The sequence below is a fragment of the Bidens hawaiensis genome, unplaced genomic scaffold, assembly GCF_021521415.1.
Source record: "Bidens hawaiensis isolate Kalapana, Puna unplaced genomic scaffold, B.hawaiensis_p1.1 tig00023811_1, whole genome shotgun sequence".
In the NCBI taxonomy this organism is placed as follows: Eukaryota; Viridiplantae; Streptophyta; class Magnoliopsida; order Asterales; family Asteraceae; genus Bidens; species Bidens hawaiensis.
The window spans coordinates 60,632-82,078 of record NW_027493741.1 but is presented as its reverse complement, the minus strand read 5'-3'; the positions used below and the strand labels follow the sequence as shown (position 1 = coordinate 82,078).

General features: G+C 35.1%; 2 protein-coding genes across 2 annotated transcripts; one reads left to right on the top strand and one right to left on the bottom strand.

The window, feature by feature from the left end:
- The first annotated feature begins 7,261 nt into the window (after positions 1–7,261).
- On the top strand, positions 7,262–8,087 carry LOC143568113 (zinc finger protein WIP5-like). The gene is made up of 2 exons (XM_077054348.1): positions 7,262–7,807; positions 8,013–8,087. Exons 1-2 carry the CDS (start codon positions 7,262–7,264, stop codon positions 8,085–8,087), a joined length of 621 nt encoding a protein of 206 aa, XP_076910463.1.
- A 6,845-nt stretch (positions 8,088–14,932) lies between these two features.
- On the bottom strand, positions 14,933–17,530 carry LOC143568099 (cytochrome c-type biogenesis protein CcmE homolog, mitochondrial-like). Its single transcript, XM_077054334.1, has 2 exons — positions 17,089–17,530; positions 14,933–15,548 (listed from the first exon to the last, which is right to left on the bottom strand). Exons 1-2 carry the CDS (start codon positions 17,526–17,528, stop codon positions 15,272–15,274), a joined length of 717 nt encoding a protein of 238 aa, XP_076910449.1. The 5' UTR covers positions 17,529–17,530; the 3' UTR covers positions 14,933–15,271.
- Positions 17,531–21,447: the final 3,917 nt, after the last annotated feature.

The window sequence follows — 21,447 nt, the reverse complement described above, 5'->3', positions numbered from 1 at the left end:
ACAATGTTTAACAGTCAACAATATTATTGTGGGACCTATCACCTATGACTTTATGATATAATAATATTCCATGTATCCTTTAATAGTTTAATTTTAACTCAACTCATGTCCCGTGTTATCTTAGTCTTTTCAACTTTCAAAAGAGCGTTTAGATTTTGGTCATTCCATTTAAACGAGCGTATAGCCCTTGGCGATGCGATGTATACATGTGGTACGTGGCCTGTGGCCACCATGGCACCTTTCCCCGCGGTGAACACTGCCTCTGAAGCTCAGGATTGGAACAAATTTGGAAAGTGCAGCTTCTCAAAGCCGAGTATCACGTTGGTACTGAATTGATAAACAAAAATGAAAACGAGAATTGAAAATACACAATTTAGTTATGAATTCTCCAATTTTATTGATCCAAAACATGACCTATTTATACACGGCCGTCTGGGATGGGGAGGTAGGGAAGTCAACCAACTTAGGTCCGATCATCTTGGAGGCCCGAAAATTTAAAAATTATATATATATATCAAAAAAATTGCTAGTAAACCGATCAGGGCCGTATCTGAGGATTTAAATATCTCGGCCGAACCGAAATAAAAAGACTCATAGGCTTTAACGAATAATAAAATATATATGCTAATTTTTATAAACGACGATTAATGTTATAACAATAATTATAACAAAAATTTAATATGAACGTAATACCCAAATTTTAGAAACTTAAAAACTTAATACTTATACGAGTTATTAATACAAATTTTATTAAAATTAATATAGTTTAAAGAATGTTAAATGATATGTTAAAATAAAAATTGAGGGTGTAGCATAACTAAAACAAGTCTAAAAAGGGTGAGTATGCAAATAATATATTTAATTATGAAATAAAGAAAATGGGCTATTTTTGTCATTACTTGAAACTTGATTTTATTATCATTTTCTCCACCAAGACTTTCCCGCAAGTTATCCGGCGTCCCTATTGACTGATTCGACCAACTGACGTTGCCGTTTGACTTAAGATCTTTTATTTATCAAACAAATATATGTATAAAAAAATTTGTGCCCCCGAAACTTACGTGCCCCGGCCGGGGGTGAGACTCGCACACCCCCGGGCCGGTCTTGATACCTATTAACTCGGTTTTTTATATGCATATAAAAAAAACTGTATCATACGCAAACTATCAACTTTATAGCCCCATTACCATCGTATCATTTACTTTTTATACATGAGTTATCGAATTTATATTTTACTTAAAACCTAAATAAATATTTGTCTTAGGCCGATAAGTTTTAGTGATTCTCGAAGACGCCATGTCTTTATAACACCCTACTTAACATAAACTTATTACAACAACTATTGATCATATAAATGAATCGAACCTAGAACAAAAAAGTTTAATGATGAAACATGATACGGAGGAAATGAATGTTGGTTGGGGAAGTTGCACGTGGCTGAGTCCAACACAGTATTAGGCTGAGGGGTGTGGAGCGCTAGGAAGGGCGCAAGAGGCCAGACGCTCGCGCCCCGGGGCGCGAGCACCACACCACCGAGGCGCGAGAGGGGCGCGAGAGGGGTGCGAGAGCGGAAAACGAGGCAGGCGCCAGGGTGCTAGCGGCTGAGAATGGCGTGAAGTTTTCTTGGAAAGCGTGAATAGAGCCGTTGGGGGGGTGATTTATTAAAAAAAAAAAATAGGTTTGATATAGGTTTGATATGGGTTTGATATGGGTTTGTTATTATATATAGGAAAAAAAAACGTTTTTTTTTCCTATATATAATAACAAACCCATATCAAACCCATATCAAACCTATATCAAACCCGATTTTGTTTCTCTGTATTAAACATATATCAAACCCAAACCAATATCACATACCAATATCACATACCACACCCAAAACCCGAAATCACCCCATCTTCCAAACCTTTTTTTAAAAACATGGCTGGAAATTGGTACCCAAACCTAGATTCAGATTACAGTTACGACGATTTATGGTCGGCACCGGACCAACCGATGTTTTATTCGGGGTCGCAACAACCATCCGGCTTTCAACCATCCAACATACAACCGTCTCCTAACTTTGTAGTTCCGGAGACACAAGAACCAGAACCAGAAGGTGAAGCTGCGGGACAAAGAAGACGCGTCCACCGGAAAAAACAAATTGCAACGGACGGGTCGGGTTCGGCTTCGACTGGAAGGGCGAAACGGAAAATCACTCCGTGGTCATCGGATGAGAAGGAAGCCCTGTGTCGGGCTTGGATAGCCATTTCTGAGGATCGGCGTTGCGGTAATTGTTTTAACGTTTTTAAAAATGATTTTAAAAAAAAGTTAAATAAAAAAGTTAAATGACTTACAAATTTATTTATGCATTTTGCAGCCGACTACCAAAAGAGCAAGGTCTTTTGGACAAAGGTTAGGGAGACGTTCTATTCGCTCGTTGGGAGTACAGAGCGGAACCCCGATATGATTTCGGGTCGGTGGACCGAAATCAGAAAATTTGTCGGCTTGTTTACTAATCTGTTCAACAGGAACGCCGGTCGTATGAGACCAAGTGGCAGTGACGATTTGGCGGTCTATAATTTCACTGTCGAAGAGTGGAAGCAGGAGTGCCTGTGGAGGTATGGGACGGTGAAGACGTGGGACGGTGTAAAGGTGTGGGAGAGGTTGAGAAGGTGTTCCAAGTGGGTTGAGCTGGTGGCGCCGGACCTTGATGCGGAAGTAGGGCCGAAACGGACTAAAACTAGTTCGTCTGGAGCGTACAGCACTTCCGCCGGGTCGGATTGCCGGGTTGGATTCGACCTAAACGTTGCGGGGGAGGAAACGTCTTCACCGCCGAGGAGGCGGCCATTGGGAAGGGACGCCAGGGGGAAAAAACCGGCTGAGGGGGAAGCCGTAAACATCAACGATCTTGTTGAATCCCTCAATAAATTCAACAAAACCATGGAGGTGGTCTCTATTGACAAAAAGGAAAAAAAAAGAATGAGAGATTTGGACTTCCTTGCAAGAGACTTCAGCCACCTAAATCCGGTCGACCAAATGCTGACGGAAAAACAAAAGGAACGTATCCGGAAGAGGTTGATCGAAGAAGACGAAGCCGAATAATAAGAATAATGTTTTTCTTTAGTACTTTAATTTTTTTTATATATTAATGTGTTTTTTTAATTAATGTGTGTTTTTTTAAATAATTTCTTGTTTTTTTAATAATACGTTTTTTTAATACATTTATAAAAAAATAAAAAAATAAACCGCTCGCGCCCCCTCTCGCGCCCCTCCACACCATGGCCCGGGGCGCTATCACCACTACCAACACCCATCTTATCAAGTTTCTCTCTCTGCCACACGTCACAATATTATTGGCTGGCGCCCCCACTCACGCCCCCTCTCGCGCCCCCCACACCCCTCAGCCTTAGTCTGAGGTACGTGAGCAAAGTTACAGTTTTCATTTGTGTCTTTATCCGACAATTATTATTCACATGTACTATGTCTATGTCTATGCATGGAGTCGGCTGTTGACCCGTAAAGCGTTGACACACTATTATATTTACATATATTAGTATATTACGTATAATATAACAGTACTAGTTTACAACACATATTGTATTAAATATTTAATCACGTATATCAAGTTATTATTATTATTATTATTATTATTATTATTATTATTATTATTAAAGGTTGTACAATATTGATATGGTATTTGTTACCAAGTTGAGATCGATTTCAAGCTGAGTGTTACAGACAGTGTCGTTTTTGAGATGTCGACAATGTGCTATAAGTAAAAATGAGTACTTAGATAAAAATTATCTACATAAACAAAATTCATTAATAGTGACGATAATTGTTATAAACATAAACAAAATAAAACAAAACTACACGGCTCGGTAGCTTGAATAATTGTTCTAAGTAAGAAGTTTAGCTTATGTAAGCAGATATTAAGCACCATAATAATGTTAGACAGTTAGAGCATCTGGCAAAAGCCTCGACGTCCTGTGTTTAAATTAAACTTGACAATGCGATTCTTTTTAGCACGTCTTTCGATCATTAGGTCAATAGACGAAAAACCAGAGAAAACAAGTTTCAAAGGCGCATCTTATGGATGTTATAGTACTTAGCAGCAACGACTTGGGTTTGTATATTATACACACACATGTTATGTATTAAATAATAGTGTAAAGTGTCCTTTATTAGTTGTACTTGGGCATATACTTAATTGGAGAATAAACCGTACGTAACGAAAGTCGTTAACGATTTTGAAAGTGTATGCGTTCTCCTTTTATGTGAATCTTCTTCTTTATCTTTATCTGTAGCTCTTAATCTTTTGAATCTTGATTACAATTTTCGTATCGATCCAACAAAACAATAACACATTGCGGTCACCCACCCATGGGTACGTTTAACCTAACCCTCAACAAATTTTTCATTAAAGGTTGTGATTTTTTTTATGATCTATATATTTGATTTTGTTAATTTGTTTTGATTATTATTGAGAAATTTGAATTTGACAATGCTTCATACTATTTTTATGATAATATTTAACTGATTCAATGAAAGCCACAAATATACACCATGTTTGTTACAGTATTAAGTTATTCAATGAAAGCCACAAATCTTAGTGTTGGTTTTAACCACCGACTAAGATTTCACCCTTGCTTTACACATGCATTATTTTAATTACTTGTTTGACCATCATTGACTAAGATTTCGTTTTAGATATATATATCCGTTGTATCAAAGGCTAAAAGTCAATGTTTATTTTAGTAACTTCGTCGATCAATGCATCGTCTATTCGTGTGATTTTCCAAACACTTTTTTACTTTTCCTATCACACAAAATTAAACAAATAAATGTATTAATACAATACTCCTTAACTCCTTTATTGTGTCTGCATTCAAATACATGACCAGAAGGATAAAAAAGAAAACCCTAGTAAAAAAGTGATATATTTCAATGTCTAGACCAATTGTACTTTTGTAATTACACAAACACATACACACCACTTATCTACAATGCAGCTGCCTTCTGTTATACTGTCACTGTTTGTGATTGTGACGAGAGAAACAGTGGTTGTGATGTGCATGTAATAAGATTAACATTCAAGAGGTAAGATCATGAACTCTCTCTATGTGCAAGGGCGTAGGCAGCTTTTAGCAGTGGCGAAGCTTGGAGCTAAGACACCGGGGACGGACTCAAAATGTATACAAAATTTCAAAAACGAAGGAGGCCGGTCTCAAATTTTCAGCCAAACACGGTTAAATTTACACTACGTATTACAAATTTCTGTCAAAAAAGACTAAATTTTACACTACGTATAAAAATATTTCGGCCGAAAATGACTAAATTTTACAGTGAATAAAACTTCGGCCGAAAACGGTTAAATTTACACTACGTATAAAAAATTTTGGTCGAAAATGGTTAAATTTACACTACGTATAAAAAATTTCGGGCGAAGACGGGTAAATTTACACTACTGCGTAAAAAACAAGGGGCTGGTCCACCTCGGGCCCTAAGCAACCTTCACCAATGGCTTTTAGGGAATAGGTTCGGCCGAGCCTGTACAAACTCTTTTTTTCATCATATATTTTGTCATCGAATCAGTAGAAATTTCAACATCAAATCAATAAAAAACCTAAACTTAAGTGATAGATAATCGGTCGTCGTCCCTTGAATTTTTGTAACCCGTAGAAAAATTTTCGTGACTACGCCAATGTGTGTTTAAGGGTGGCATGGAGACCATAGCTCTCTCTTCAAAGCTTACTGCCGGGTTATAAACCGTGTACTTCCCAAGGAACAGTAAAGACACAAGCATACACACACTCTCTCACTTGATGTGCTTTGGAGGATACTATATTATAATGGGAGACAACTATCAACCCTAATTTCATGGACTTGTCGATCTTTTTGGTTTTAAATTAAATATATACACACACATAAAGGTTAATTACAAAACACAAAGTTATTATAAGAAAAAATAAAGTTAAATGTAAATAAAATTATTATACAAATATTATGTCAACATATATAAATAAAGAATCTTAAACTATACTTTCATATGATTTAAATATTTAATCGGTTTGAAGAAGACAGGGCAGTGTTTTCGATCATTTTGAAGTGACGTTTCACCTTCCTTCACGAGCCTCCCCCCCCCCCCCCGGCATCCCTTTTTGATAATTTCTTCTCTCGTTTAGCATTACCACTCGTGCCACCTCACTCTCCTTTTCCCTTACTAAAAAGTTGGCTTAACACAACCTTTATTTTACAAAAAAACAATTGTATCAAACGAAGTTGCATCATGCTTAATGCAACGTTTTTGTTACATAATGCGACTCTTTTCCAAAGAATTACATCTTGCAAATGTTGCATTTGAAAGAAACAGTTATATTATGTATCAAAAAGGTTGCATTATGTGTAATGCAACTTCACATAATCCAACTGTTTTTGTAAATAAATACTGCATAAAAGTTACATTAGACCAATTTTTAGTAGCTGGTATCATTCCGAGACGACACCCACCACCCTTGGGTTATAACTTTGTATCATCTTAGAAATTAGTTTCTCTGATATAGTAACAAACGAGTTCAACTTACATTTTATAAAACGACTACAAGCAAATAGGGTTGCTTGGCAACACCACTAGATCCTAGAATTAATGAACCTTAATATCTTATCCAAGATTAATAATGTGTGTTATAAAGATACACCCCCTTTTAGACTAGAGTAAAATAATATAGGGAGACAAGATATAGTAGCTCTCTCCATGTGGTGTGACTAAACATGATAGAAACATGGTAGCTAGAGATAAAATAAATTATATAGTTAACAAGAATATATATATATATAGAGAGAGAGATAGGGTTATAATAATAAGTAGATTTTTTCTAAGGAATGTAGGAAGTGTGTTTTCACAATTAGATTTAATAAAACGCACCGCATAATAAACACACATCTAAAATAAAACACACCGCACAATAAGCACTTTTCATATCCATCATCAAATCAACATATCTAATACACCAGATTACTTTTTACATTTTTAGACACACTTCACTTCTTATGTATATATATATATATAGAGAGAGAGAGAGTTAATGTTGGGACCTTAAAGAACAAAACTCCATTGGTATGCATGTACAGTCTCTTGAATTTTCACCTTTTTGGTCATCTTTACTCTCTCTCTCTCTCTCTCTCATACATATTAACATAGATACATGTGATCACTTTCTACATAATTAACCTATCAAGCTACACCACACTTGATCTTAGTTTCTTAAGCTTTTAGATCATGAGTAGTGATCATCATCACCCTTTCTCCACATACTACAATGGATCATGGTTCAATCTCAATAAACAATATCTTATGCCTAATTCTTCTTCATTATCATCATTTTACTATGAACCTTCACCTCCATCTCCTCCTCACATACAAGCTCTTCCTTTCTTAAGTTTAAGCCCATCAAGAACACTCAACCATGATCAACAAAAGTTACAAAACCCAAATGATTCATGTCCTCAGTACATGGAAATTGACACAAATAGTACTAAGCTTTTTGATGATCAAGAAACTGTGACTGTCACTCTACATCTTGGCCTCCCAAGCCACAATCTTTATGAAGCTGATTTGATTTCAAGACTTCCCAATAATACACATAATGATATTGAAATGGATCATAAAGAAGTGGTGGAAGGTGTAAATGGTAATGGATATCTTACTACAACACTAAACAAGGGTCAGTATTGGATCCCTACTCCATCTCAGATTTTGATTGGCCCAACTCAGTTCTCTTGCCCTCTTTGTTTCAAAACCTTCAACAGATACAATAACATGCAGGTATTAATTAATATTATTATTATCCTAAAAGCTATTTAGTGTTTTTTTTTTGAGTCATGCTATAGATTTCATGTTTTTAAATGACCGTCCACAAAAGAATCAGACGGTCGTTTAATTTGGCAAAAAAAAGGTCATATTTTAAAAAGTAAGGGTAAGGACAGTCGTTCTGATCATTGGTGGTTAAACTTTGAAAACTATTGGCCAGAACAGCTGTTTGGCCAATATCTGGACGGTTATTATGGCCATAGATGGACGGTCAAACTTTGAAACTTTTGGTTAAAATGGTTGTCTGATCTCTGTCTAGACAACTGTTTAAAACAATGTGTGATTAGATGTCAAACGGGTATGTATAAATTAAAGTATTATTTTTTTTAGTTTGAGAAGTGAAGGGAAACATATTTTCTTCCTTAATTGTTAAATTATTTTCTTGCCAATTTTCATCACTATCTATTAGGGTTAGCTAGGGTTATTTTTCTTAGACTTTCAGATCTTGATTACTGGCAGTCTTAACAAATCTTTATTAATTTCCTTTAAAGACTGTATAATTTGTGGTGTTCCACTGCTATGATCCAAGATAGGTCAGCAGTACTGCTGAAAAAGAAATCAACTTTATATCTGATTTAACAAGACAAGTATCATACTTTTTGTTCCTTGAATTCTGGTTTCTTTCTCTCTTTCTTCTTTCCTAAATACATTGGCAATTGTGTCAAACATAAAACTACAACCTTTTTATTGTTCTATTCTTCATCTCTGATCCACCCCAGATATATAATACATTTATGATCTTCATGTCCAAACAAGAACAATAATAAACAAAAAGAAAGACTTTTTCTGATCAATAAGCCGGTTTGTGTCACCAACAAGCTCTCAAAATTAAGGCTGATTTTGTTCTGACTTAATTGGTTCGATCAACAAGAACAACACCGATATTTTTGTGAAAACTCACAGTAACTCATACAATATTTTTAAGAACTAAAACCACACAAATTCTACATTAACTTGTTTTCTACTCCAACTCCAATTTCTTTTAACTCTCCAAAACTCTAATTTCTAATAACTCTCAAACACATAATGAAAGACTTACATAAAAATTCTCGTAAAATCGAGAATGAAGTTTTCATTATGTACATACTATAAAAAAAACTTTATATTTTATCTTTAACTCTGACAATTATCTCCTAATAATAAATTAATCATTTAATTTATCCAGATTTAGCTTGGTTTGTGTTTATATCTTTTAATATAAAAAAAATTACATTAAAAAATTATTATTATTATCTGGTTTTTATCTTTTAAATCATTGTACGATTCACCCCTTGTATTTCTTGATTGTTCATGTTAACCCCCCGTTTATACGTGAAATCAAGATTAAATCCTTAAACTTTTGTGTAGAATATTGGGTTCAATTCTTCAATAATTTAGGAGATCATATCATGAACATCCTTTTGGTCCTTTCTATCCTGCTTTTTTAATGTGTTCATGCACATTTTGTCTTCTTTTGCTTGTTTTTGAAGTACTATGTGTACAGTAGGGGGGAGGTTTTGTTGTTTTGTGATTTAAAGACTCTTAATTTGGAGAACCTAACAGATCTAAGAGGGCTCTACAGATTATAACAACGCCAAAAGGGTAGGACAATGTGATGTGGTAGTTCATTCTTCAATTCAGTTTTAAAAAGTTTATATCTTGAACATTGTTTGACTTTTGGAAGGATATATGGAGCAAAAATGGAAAATATATGTATTATGTATACCCAATCTCATAATCATCTAGATATTACCAATAAGAAGAGGGTCATAAAATCATAAAGTTAAAGCTTATTAAGAATAGGATTGTTCAAAAAGCTCGAGGCTCGAAACTCGGGCTCGTGGCTCGCTTGAAAAAAACTAGCTAAATAACTTTATTTGAAACATCCTGAGGTGAGTTGGCTCATTTTTGTAACCGAGCCAAAATCGACCTAGGCTCGGCTCGATCATGGCTCGGCTCGTTGACTCGATCTTAATTTCGTTTAACTTCAAAATCGAGCTAGATTCTTAGTTGAGTTGCCCCGTTTAATTTCGTGCCCGGCCTTGAAACCACCCTGGCTTGACCCGGGCTCGACTCGTGAACAACCCTAATTAAGAAAGCCTTTTACTTTTAAAGCCATATTCAAGCATCTTTTCTTTTCTATTACACCCTAATTTATTTGACAAAGATTTCATGCAACATGCATCTAGCATTTTCTTTATGTTTAGATGTAACATAACCCTTTTTAGAATATAAGTATAAAATTCATCCACCATCTATCTATTGTGGTTTATGTTTGTTTTATGTATAAGAGACTGCAATCAATATACCTATTTTTTTGTTTTACATGATTCACATATACCTGCGACTTGCAGGATTTGAATATTTCACCTCTAGGATAGAGACGAGACATCTTTACCATCAAACCACCTGATAACGGTGATTACAATGGAGGGGTATCCTCAATATATAGGAAACTTGAACCTAGAAATTAACCTTAGATAAACTTAACTTGGGCATGTCTAGGCTAAACACAACTAACTCCTATAAATAACTAGTAATTAATTGTAATTAAAACTTCTCGTCAAGTCGATACATAGATGTTCATGACCATGTTGCATTTTGAACTGTTTGGAACTCGGACATGACGCAATTAGTTCATCGTTGGTTATAATTAACATTATAGAAACATTTTTGCATATATGTGCAACTATAACCAAGGTTTTATTCTATATATGTGAATGTTTTTCTATGTTAGGAACTGTGTCATTAGCATCATTATGAATCGTCTAGGGGTGTGCAAGAAACCGAAAAAACCGATCCAAAACAAAAACCGAAAAACCCAAACCGAAACAAAAGCCGACGGCTTGGTTTTATGTTTACGTAAAAACCGCACTAACGGTTTCGGTTTTGGTTTTGCATTTAAAAAAACCAAAATTTATGCGGGAAAGGTGAAAATTACCCCTTTAAACGTTTTTATTTGTCTTCACTTCCAATAATTTCATTTTATTAGTTGTAACGCACTTTCCTTTCTCCAATTATTCTCATTTGCTTATTCTAATCTCAATCTAGATTTTTAAATTCAAGTTTGTTAACTGGGAATAAGAGATAATTAATGACGATAACAAAAATTACAAAAAAGGTTTTATATGATCGAGTCAGATAAACTAATTGTTTACATTGTTACTAAGTCATTAGATATTACTAATATTCGTAAATAAACCTAAAACGGGTCGACATAAGCACGGCACGATTTTAAAGGGGTGCAACATTATACGAATAAGTATATGGGTCGGCTTAAAGCTGAAGATCACGACACACTTTACACACTTATTTATGACAAGCGGGATAATGTTGCTACATCTATTAATATTATGAAAACGATAGATCAACATTATTTAGTATGGACCACGGACATACATACCAAAGGTTTGAAAGGGAATGACAATCATGTTCAATCGCCATCCTTATTATGTGCTAGTAACTGATGTGAACCTTAGATTCCGTTATTTATGTTTGTTTAATAAGCAAAGGTATATTGTTTTTTATTAATCCTAATTATTATATTTTGGTCGTCATCGGACTGAACTAACGAATTGACTGCTGCCTGCTGATCGACGGCCATTTTTAAACGTATTTGTTCCCAACAGTCTGCAACTAATAGAATCCTAACATTATTACTTGCAGGTCGCTGGAAAATTTACATGATGACGAACGGCTCGGCTCGGCTCGGCTCGTTTGCACCCCTACAACCAAGTAACCATACTCATAAGTTACAACTGTAAGTCTAAAATCATTAATACATCTACCAAACAAAGGGACACCCACTTGGTTCTGTATTCACTTTTGAACATTTACATGATGAAATAGATGGATGGATACATGCATCAAGGACTTGTACTATTCATATCATTCATATTTCATGTACTATAATAGAAGACCATGATTATATAGAAAAACCCAACAACCATTTGTGTAAAGACCAACAGAATTTTCAAATAGACCTCAAATTTATTAAAAGGTGCAATAAAATAAAACATTACATGCATATGTATATGAAGGTGAGGGGATTATTTGAACAATGCTATAATGGCTTTAGACTATTATATACATGTATCATACCATCAACCGCAATGTTATTAAGACTTTATAATAGTAATGTCTTTGGTTGTACACAATAATTCAGTCACTATTTTTGTTAATGTATTATTACTACTCTTGAAACTTTAATCTACGATAAATAATCTAATAGGAAGGTCGGTAAAACATGGGCGGAATTAAATAAGGGAGAGGAGGGGTTCGGCCCCTCGTATTTTCTCTAAACAGTCATATATTTTCATATATATAGCCTATATATTTTAAGTAATATTTTTGGGCTCGAAAATGGTAATATATAATTTTTGATAGCCCAAAACACAACTAGAAGAAATGTTTTTTTACAGACTTATTGTCATTACCTGGTGATAAAAAGTCATTATCTGGTGATAAAAAGTTTATTCTTTTTTATATGTAAGAACTTAATATCAATTTTTAATATTTTCATTTCCCATAGTTAAAAGTCTAAGTTCCATCACTAATGTGTAATTTTCATAATAATAAAAATGTACATAGCAGTTTTATGATTTTCAACCAAGCATTTAGAACTAGAGGTGCATAAATTGGGTATTCTCAGGAACCGGAACCGGGTATGGTCAACAAAAGTCAAAACCGGTTCCGGGCAGGAACCGATTCCGGGTATAGTCAGGTATTTGACCGGGTTTTGACCGGTTCCATCGGGTTTCGGGTAGGGTAGGGTCGGGTTTTGACCGGGTCTTGACGGAACCGGTTCCATCAGGTCCGGGTCGGTTCCGATTCGGGTACAGTTCTTGGGGGAAAACCAACACTTGGTCCGTACCCACGGGTAGGGTAGGTGCGGGTCCGATTCCGGGTAGGAACCGCCGGGTCGGGTCCGGAACCGGCTCTTTTGTGCAACTCTATTTAGAACTAGAAGTCTAGAAGTAAGCATCACATAAACGGACCTAAAAGAAAACAAGAAACCGGCCCATATTTGACAATAACGGCCCAAGATTACTATTTGTGGGTCGGCCCTCATTCTTCGATAATTTAGCAATTTGGTTGTGTGCTGGTTCGGCCCATAACTAAGAAAAACCCAAAGAAATCCGGAGTAAACCAATCAACTTAAATGCATTGTTATCACAAAACCATAATACCAAATTCGATGAAGATTGTTTCAAGTCTTACGTCCCTTTAACCAAATGAGCTATACGGTGGGGGACCAAAATTCGATGAACAGTTCTTATTTGAGTCGATTTCATGTTTTGGATGACGATGACAAATTGATAATCGATGAATATCAGTGTTATGGCACATCAAGATATGAAAATCCACAAAGATGTCGGAAGCAAAACTATTTCGTCATGAGATTCTTATTCGTAAATTAGTACCAAGCCAAGTTTCCTAAGATCTCACATTGTTCATCTTTAAATCAATTCAAGAGTGTTAAATCGGTCAACTTCATCGATTCTCAAATCTCAATGCGTCTTCTTTGTCGATTCTGAAATCTCAATCCGGCGTAATAATATCATTTATTCTCAGTTTGTCATCTTCATCAACAAAAAAAACAACACGAAATCAACTCAAGTCAGTCATTTTCATGACATCTGCGTCTGCAATGATTCTTAACAAAATTGCTGAGAAATTAAAATGTTCTCTTGATATATAATAAATTTGTATTTGTTCTAATGAAATATGTAAGTTTTGCAAATCCGAAATTAAGGCAGATACGCTAAGAAACGGTACGACCAAGCTTATTAAACATTATTCTAGTTGAGTTGAATTTCAATTTCTGTTGAGTACACTAATTCTTCCATCATTACATTAAGTATTGGAAAATATTGCATAGAGAAATAAAACAAATTTTTAGCTTAAGTAAACTGACACCGTCACTTGACTACCGGTACGTGGACACCATCGTGCCATGAGGGTTGTGTAAAGGCATTATTAACTTTAAACCCATTGATAGATGATGCCTTAGATGATTACAACATTGCCATAGATAATAATAGTTCTTGGTTTGTTATTGTCATTTATATGAGTTAAACATGTACTAACTTTCTGTGTCGATGTGGTACAAGAATGATAAAAATACTGATATTAATATACAAGTACCAACCGATCGTCCTCTGTACAGTATTTGACTAAGAGTTGACGTCGGATTCAGTTGTAGTGTCATGAAGTATGGTACCAGTTCACTCCGGGACCAATACCGATCTCATACCTAAAACTATGAAGATGACGTACTGAGACTGAACAATATCGAAAATCTTACACACACGAACCAATTAAGAAATGAGCAGCGCAACATTTTAAGAAACTTGGAACTGATTTATAAATGAGACTGTATTTGCATTGCTAATTACAACCGAAATTGACCATACAAAAAAACCTATATCAATTTCATGCAATGTATTCAATACTACAAGACATTCGGTATTACTGCTACACTTAAATCAATTCCGGAGCTACATGCAGTATTACAGGTAAATACTGATCCTAACACTGCAGAATACCAATATTGAAGTCATCGAGAAAAAATATCGATACAGTAACGGTAATCGGTCACAATATCCCATCCCTAGGTAAACTTATTAAGAGAAAATAAAAGATGAGAATAAAATGAGCACGTAATCTTATTCTCTGCTTTAATTCTTGTGATCTCTGGTATTTTGAATTCTTGTAATATATAGTGTTTTAAAAATATATATATATAAAAAAACACATTTTAATCAAAGATCGAATAGATTAATCGGTTGAAAAAATAAAGCTCGAAATCCACGTGTTGGATCGGTTTATAATCACTATACGGTCCAACCCGACCAACCCAAAAAAGAATTGCCCGACCCATCCTAATATAATGCGTTCATCGCTCTTCTCACACTACTTGGTCTCGGTCTGAGACCAGTTTTGGCCAAGCCAGTCCAGGTTTGACCCATTGCTCACCTCTGCATACATCAACTCTCAAATGCATATGATCAAGTCCATCAATCCTTAATATTATACCTATTTTTCTAGCTAGATCTAACCTTCTATTGCGAACAGCTAAAGCATCTAAACGCTAATTTCCTAATATATACAATATTGCATGGATCATATGCCGTCATCGAAATAATTTTTCTAAATGCCATTATTCGAAAATTTAAAATATTAATCATTTTATAATATAATCAAATCATAATAATCAAAACATTTTCAAGAAAGTTAACTTATGTTAACAATACACACTTTCAAAATTGTTTCTTATTTAACAGCTTAATCAAATCATCAAAATCCAATCGCAGACATATACCCATGCCCGAACCAATACCTGTAAACCTCATCAAATCTACAACAATAACTAATCCCAAAACCCTGTATATCTCTATCAATATATAAAGCCAGTAGTAACACACTGCAACACGTACCTTACGCAGTTGGAACCGCCTCACTCTGCTCCACGCCTTCTTCCGCAAGCAGCTTCTTATTCTTCTCAATCGCATTCGCCACTTCCGCAGGCATATACTTCTCGTCATGCTTCGCCAACACCTCACTGGCTGAAAAATAACACTCCACACTCCTCGCCTTCGCCGACACACTCTTCTCACTCGCCTCATTCTTAATTTGTTCTGTTATCGGTTTCACGAATCCCTCAACCACAACCGAATGCCCCTCCCTAAACAAATCCGGAACCTGTCCCTCGTACCTAGAGGTGTACAAGAAAACCGATCAGAAACCGAAACAACCGAAACAAAAACCAAATAAACCAAACAGAATTTCTAGGTTTTTTTTTACTATGTTTTAAGTAATTTATAAGAATTTAGTAAATATGTAACCCAACTTTCTTTTCAGCCTAAAATATTCAAGCTCAAATGGCAAAAACGAAAAAAACCGAAACCGAACGTTTCGAGAATCCAAAAATCCAAGTTTTGGTTTTAGTGCAAAACCGCACCACACACACCCCTACTCATGCCTAGGGTGTGCAAGAAACCAAAATAAACAATCCGGAACCGAAAAACCCAAACCGGAACAGAAACCAACTGTTTGGCTTAATGATTTTATAAAAACAAACTTATATTTCTGTTTTGGTTTTGCAAGTAATAAACACCAAACCCAAGTTTCTAGATTTTTATTTTATTATTTTAAGCAATTTACAAGAATTAAATAAATACGTAAATCTAATATCTCTGGCCAAATGTAAAACAGTCATTTAGTTAATAATCAGCAAAAATTATTTATACCTAAATTCATAATTTTCAGGTTAACTTTTTTGTCAGGCTAAATTTTTCAAGCTCAAATGGCAAAAACCGGAAAAACCGTTACTGAACCGAAACCGAAGTTTTGTTTTTGGTTTTGTTTTAGTCCAAAACCGCACCAAGCTCAAAGGCAAAAACCGAAAAAACTGAAACCCAAAGTTTTGGTTTTCAATATAACTTTCTTTAAGGCCTAAAATATTCAAGCTCAAATGGCACAAACAGAAAAAACCGAGAACGAACGGTTTTGAAAATCCAAAAACCAAAGTTTTGGTTTTCGGTCTAATATTCATTATTTTCGACCTAAAATATTCAAGCTCAAATAGCAAAAACCGAAAAACCCAAAACAAAACGAAAACCATACGGTTTCGAAAATCCAAAAACCAAAAGTTTTGGTTTTCATTCCAAACCATTATTAAACCAAAATTTTGGTTCTCAGTTCTGGTTTTTAGTCTAAATTCATTATCCGCCTAGCATATTCAAGCTCAAATGGCAAAAACCGAAAACCCCAAAACAAAAACCAAAAAACCCAAACCCGAAGTATTGGTTTTTGGTCTCAATTCATTATTTTCAACCTAAATTATTCAAGCTCAAATGGCAAAAACCGAAAACCGATAAAAGCAACACCGAACGGTTTTGAATTCAGTCAGTTTTGGTTTTTGGTCTCAATTCATTATTTTCAGCCTAAAAATATTCAAGCTCAGATGGCAAAAACCGAAAAACCCCGAAACCAAAACACCCAAACCCGAAGTATTGGTTTTCGGTCTCAATTCATTATTTTCATCCTAAAATATTCAAGCTCAAATGGCAAAAACCAAAAACCCCGAAACCAAAACCAAAAAACCCAAACCCAAAGTATTGGTTTTCGGTCTCAATTCATTATTTCCATCCTAAAATATTCAAGCTCAAATGGCAAAAAGCAAAACCGAACGGTTTCGAATTCAGTTTAGTTTTATTCCAAAACCGCACCGAACCACACCCCAACAACCATACCTAACCAACACATCCGTAATCAAATCCGTTACAACAAACTCCATCTCATGCGAACTAGCCGGATGCGCAAGGCTCCCTTCCAACACCAATCCGCCTAACCGAAACTTATTCTTACTCGGATTCTCCGCGTACTTTGCCAACGCATCAGTCGGCGTGACATAAAACACCAGCTGGTCTTCAAACTGATTCAGTACTATTATAATGAATCCAGCTATAAAGCTGAATGATATGGCGTATGTCCATAATCGTCTGGTTTGCATTTGTCGTGCGCGTGCCGCTATGTCGAGCTTCTGGTGACGTGGCGGGTGACGTCTGGTGGATGTGGAGAATGAGCGAATGAATGATCCAGTGTGATACGTGTGACGTTTTGGTATTGGTGTGAGTGGATGGTGATTACGGAGGAGACGGTGAATGAATCTGGTGGTGAATCGAGATGCCATTGGAATTGGAATTGGAATTGGATTGAGATTTTGTTTTATTTGCCTTTAAGCGTCTCGCGTACCTAAGTAATTGTACAGTATCTCGACCATATATATATACATCCATACATACATACATATATTGAAAAAACAGAAAAATCGAACCGAAACAAAAATGACGGTTTGATTTTATGTTTTTGTAAAAACCGAACCAAATTTATATATTTTTACTTTGTTTACTTTATTTAAGTAATTAATAAGAATTTAGTAAATACGCAACTCAAATACTTTTGGCCAAATGTATTATTATAGTAGTTTATTAGTTAATAATTAACAAATTATTTATACCTAAATTCATTATTTTCAGTCAATTTTCTATCGGCCTAAAATATTCAAGCTTAAATATCAAAAACCGAAACCGAACGGTTACAAAATAATCATCCAAAAAACCTAAGTTTTGGCTTTTGGTATAAATTTATTATTTTCGACCAACTTCCTTTTAAACACAACATTGTTGTTTATAATAAGGTTGTGTGTTGTGTTCACCTCCTATCTACGTCATCGTCACGTAGAGAACGAACTTCAAATCTCATCTCCATAAAAACTCGTGGTGGTTTAAAGCCCGTGTGTATGTGAGAGAGAGAGAGAGAGGGAGGGAGAAGAAAAGGCTTGTGGCCCCATACCCTTTCCCCGGTAATCAAATTCCCCTATCCCACCCCACCCCAAGATGCCTTGACACGGTGTTTGGGGGGCATTGAAGCCCCTCATGACGCCTGCAACAAAGAGTCTAATTACTTATAACAATTAGTTTGCTCACTTGCTCAACTTTTGACTTTATATTCTTTTTTCTTGTCCTTCACATGCACATATTAAGGACCCATTATTGGAATATGTCAATTTTGTGAAAACAATGAAAGTTTTGAAGTTTAATTAGTGTTTAAAATGCATGAGTACGACTTTAGATGGCAAGAAAGGATCTACTTATTCTTTCTACTCATGATAAAATCCGGATAAAAGAACCCGATGCAACGCATGTAGAGGTGCATAAATCGGGTTTTTTAAATACCCGGGTTCGGGTATAGAACCGGGTTCGGGTATGACCGGGTACGGGTATGATCGGGTATTGGTAGTAATCGGGTCGGGTTCGGGTAGGGTATTGTCTCTAAAAATCATACCCTATGCATCGGGTTCGGGTCGGGTATAGCACCGGGTATTCTAAAACCGGGTATTTGAATACCCTATTATCGGGTATTGAAAAAACCCTATTTATGGGTTTTTTTCCGGTATTTTTTTGGTTTAGATTGGATTTTTTAAAAGTTTACACTTTTTAGGGGTATTATTCGGGTATTTTAATGTATTTTCGGGTATACATAGGGTATTTGAAATACCCGTTTTCGGGTATTGGAAAACCCCGGTTTCGGGTTCAGGTATTACCGGGTACAAATCGGGTTTTCGGGTATTACCGGGTACAAATCGGGTTCGGTTCGGGTTCGGGTTTTAGTGCCAAAATGCATACCCTATCCGTATCCTACGGGTAGGGTCGGGTATAAAAAACCCGGGTATTAGAAAAACCGGTTCCGGGTATTTATTTCGGGTCCGATTCCAGGTTCGGGTTTTTTGTGCACCTCTAAACGCATGGGCCTAATAATAAGTAATTGATATTGTAAGACCATAAAGGTGAAAGGCCTATTGGGCTTAATTATTGGTCTGGCCTTTTTCACATACGTGGATAAATTTTTATATAATATTTTTCCAAGTGGTTTAAGATTATAAATTTATAATGGAAGTTCAATGTATCTCATATCATGGCAATTGGGATTTGGAATTTGGGTATCTTGCCTCAAATTCTTCTTTTGATTATAAAATGTTAATTAAAAATTCGAATGGTATTATTTAGATAACTAATTAATAATTTCTTTACTTTAAAGTATTAAATCAAAAGATTAGGTGTTGAATGCTTTTTAGCATAAAATCACGACAAGGGATATTTTTAAATATATTGTTACAACTTACAAGAGATAAGTATTACCTCTTTGGTATAGGCCAGAGGGTATGAATCGGTGGGCACCCCTCAATGATCCGATGTGACGCTTTCCTTATTCAAATGAGGTCAGTGAACATCGTTTCCTCTTATCTCATTTTACTAGTGACGTGAGTCCACTGATAGTGGTTACACACATAAGTGACTAATCAATTATTTTTCTGTTTAATTGATTATAATATTAAATAATGAAATGGTTAAGAATAGAGGAATGATCCATACATTTAGTTGAAAGGTAAGAAAGAATAAAGAAGACAAAGTTAATATGACGCACACGTATTGAATAATAGGATATGGTTCAAATAAACCATACCCACCAGCCCAAATTACTTTAAATTTTCATGTATATACTTTATAATTGCGTATACTAAAAGTGTGTTGGAATCCATCAAACGTGGTCCGTATTTACTTTATTTGTAAACAAACTTTTAATCATGTTTCACAACAATTCACCCATATACATTTTACATAAATACTTCATTTCTTAAAAAACGAGTTACTAAATTTCAAGACATTCTTTGTGAGACACATATATTAGATACGCAAAGTCTCTCAAAATATTTCCTTCTTATAATGATAGTGATAAAACCTCCTCTAGCATAAACCGTTTATTCTAAACAAAAAATTATTTTGTTTAGTCTTTTTTTCTTTATAAGACAACACACACTAATCCGATCTTACTTGTTGAAGACGTATAATAACTTGCTGTGAAGCCTAACCCGTGGATCATTTCTTATTACATTTCGTTATAAGAAGAAGAACGGTGCCATTGACATGGAAAATGAATGAAACTTCTACACCAATAGAAGAAGAGACGTCAGCATCATTCTTTAAGAAATAGGGATTGTTGATATTCCTTCGTACCTACAAGGCTGTAAATACCCCCATAACCTAATATACCTAATAACAGTATGAACAATCCAAGAGAAAAAATTCATACACAAGAGCGCAAAATCATTCAAACTGTAATTTCATACTCATATCAAATACAAGTAACAGTTTCATATACGAATATCCCGTTATTGAGTTCTGTAACTCTTCACTTCTAAATTTATGTCATTGTTCATCATAAACTCGAACCCTCAACGTCATGTAGAGGAACCCTATATACACATTTGATATCACTAATCTACAAAATACACTAAAAATAATATTGCAAGATTTATGAACCGTCTAAAATGATGTTTGAAAGAAGACGGAAAGCACATTTATTAATGCATTACACTTATTTAGCTATTTAAATCAACATTAATAATAATGAAAGTGGGAGATTAATTTAATTTAAATAAAATACTATTTATATTAAACAATTCCACGTGTGTGGTTCACATGACCAGCTCAGGTGGGCGCTAAATGTAGAACATATCTCATAGTCTCCAATCTCCCACGTCATTGCTGATCCAAATCCTCTCATTTTTCCACACAAAAAGGCACAACTCACATGGGCTTTCTCGTCATTCCACTTATCATCACTTTTTTCAAACAAATACGTCTGAAATTAACCTAATACCGAACGCGTCTTTCTGAGTCGAGATATCAACCGTTAATACATTTTGACGTTTTATACCTAACTCATCCAAAAACATCATACCACTACAATATAACCACATGAACTCATGACGATTGGTTTCGAACCTGGTAAATTTAGAGCATTCACGGCCTATTTCAAATCTATATCCGCATAACTACACTAAAGATCACTAAAATTTAACCCCTAAAAAATCGTGGAGGTGATTAGTTTTGAACAAGGGTTAAATGTGTAACTATTATATAAATTAATAAAAGTTGATAGAAGTTCAAGTATTAAACTTGTAAATTCAAACACTCATAACCATACAATATGATTTACAAAATTCACTTACATAAATACAAGAAACACGCTGAGAATGCTCAAAGGCC

Bases quoted from the DNA above. Each gene is read 5' to 3' on its own strand.
- LOC143568113 (XM_077054348.1), top strand. From the start codon at position 7,262: ATGAGTAGTGATCATCATCACCCTTTCTCCACATACTACAATGGATCA. The intron at 7,808-8,012 runs GTATTAATTAAT...ACTATTGGCCAG, and splicing joins ACAGATACAATAACATGCAG to AACAGCTGTTTGGCCAATAT.
- LOC143568099 (XM_077054334.1), bottom strand. From the start codon at position 17,528: ATGGCATCTCGATTCACCACCAGATTCATTCACCGTCTCCTCCGTAAT. The intron at 15,549-17,088 runs GTATGGTTGTTG...GTACACCTCTAG, and splicing joins ATTACGGATGTGTTGGTTAG to GTACGAGGGACAGGTTCCGG.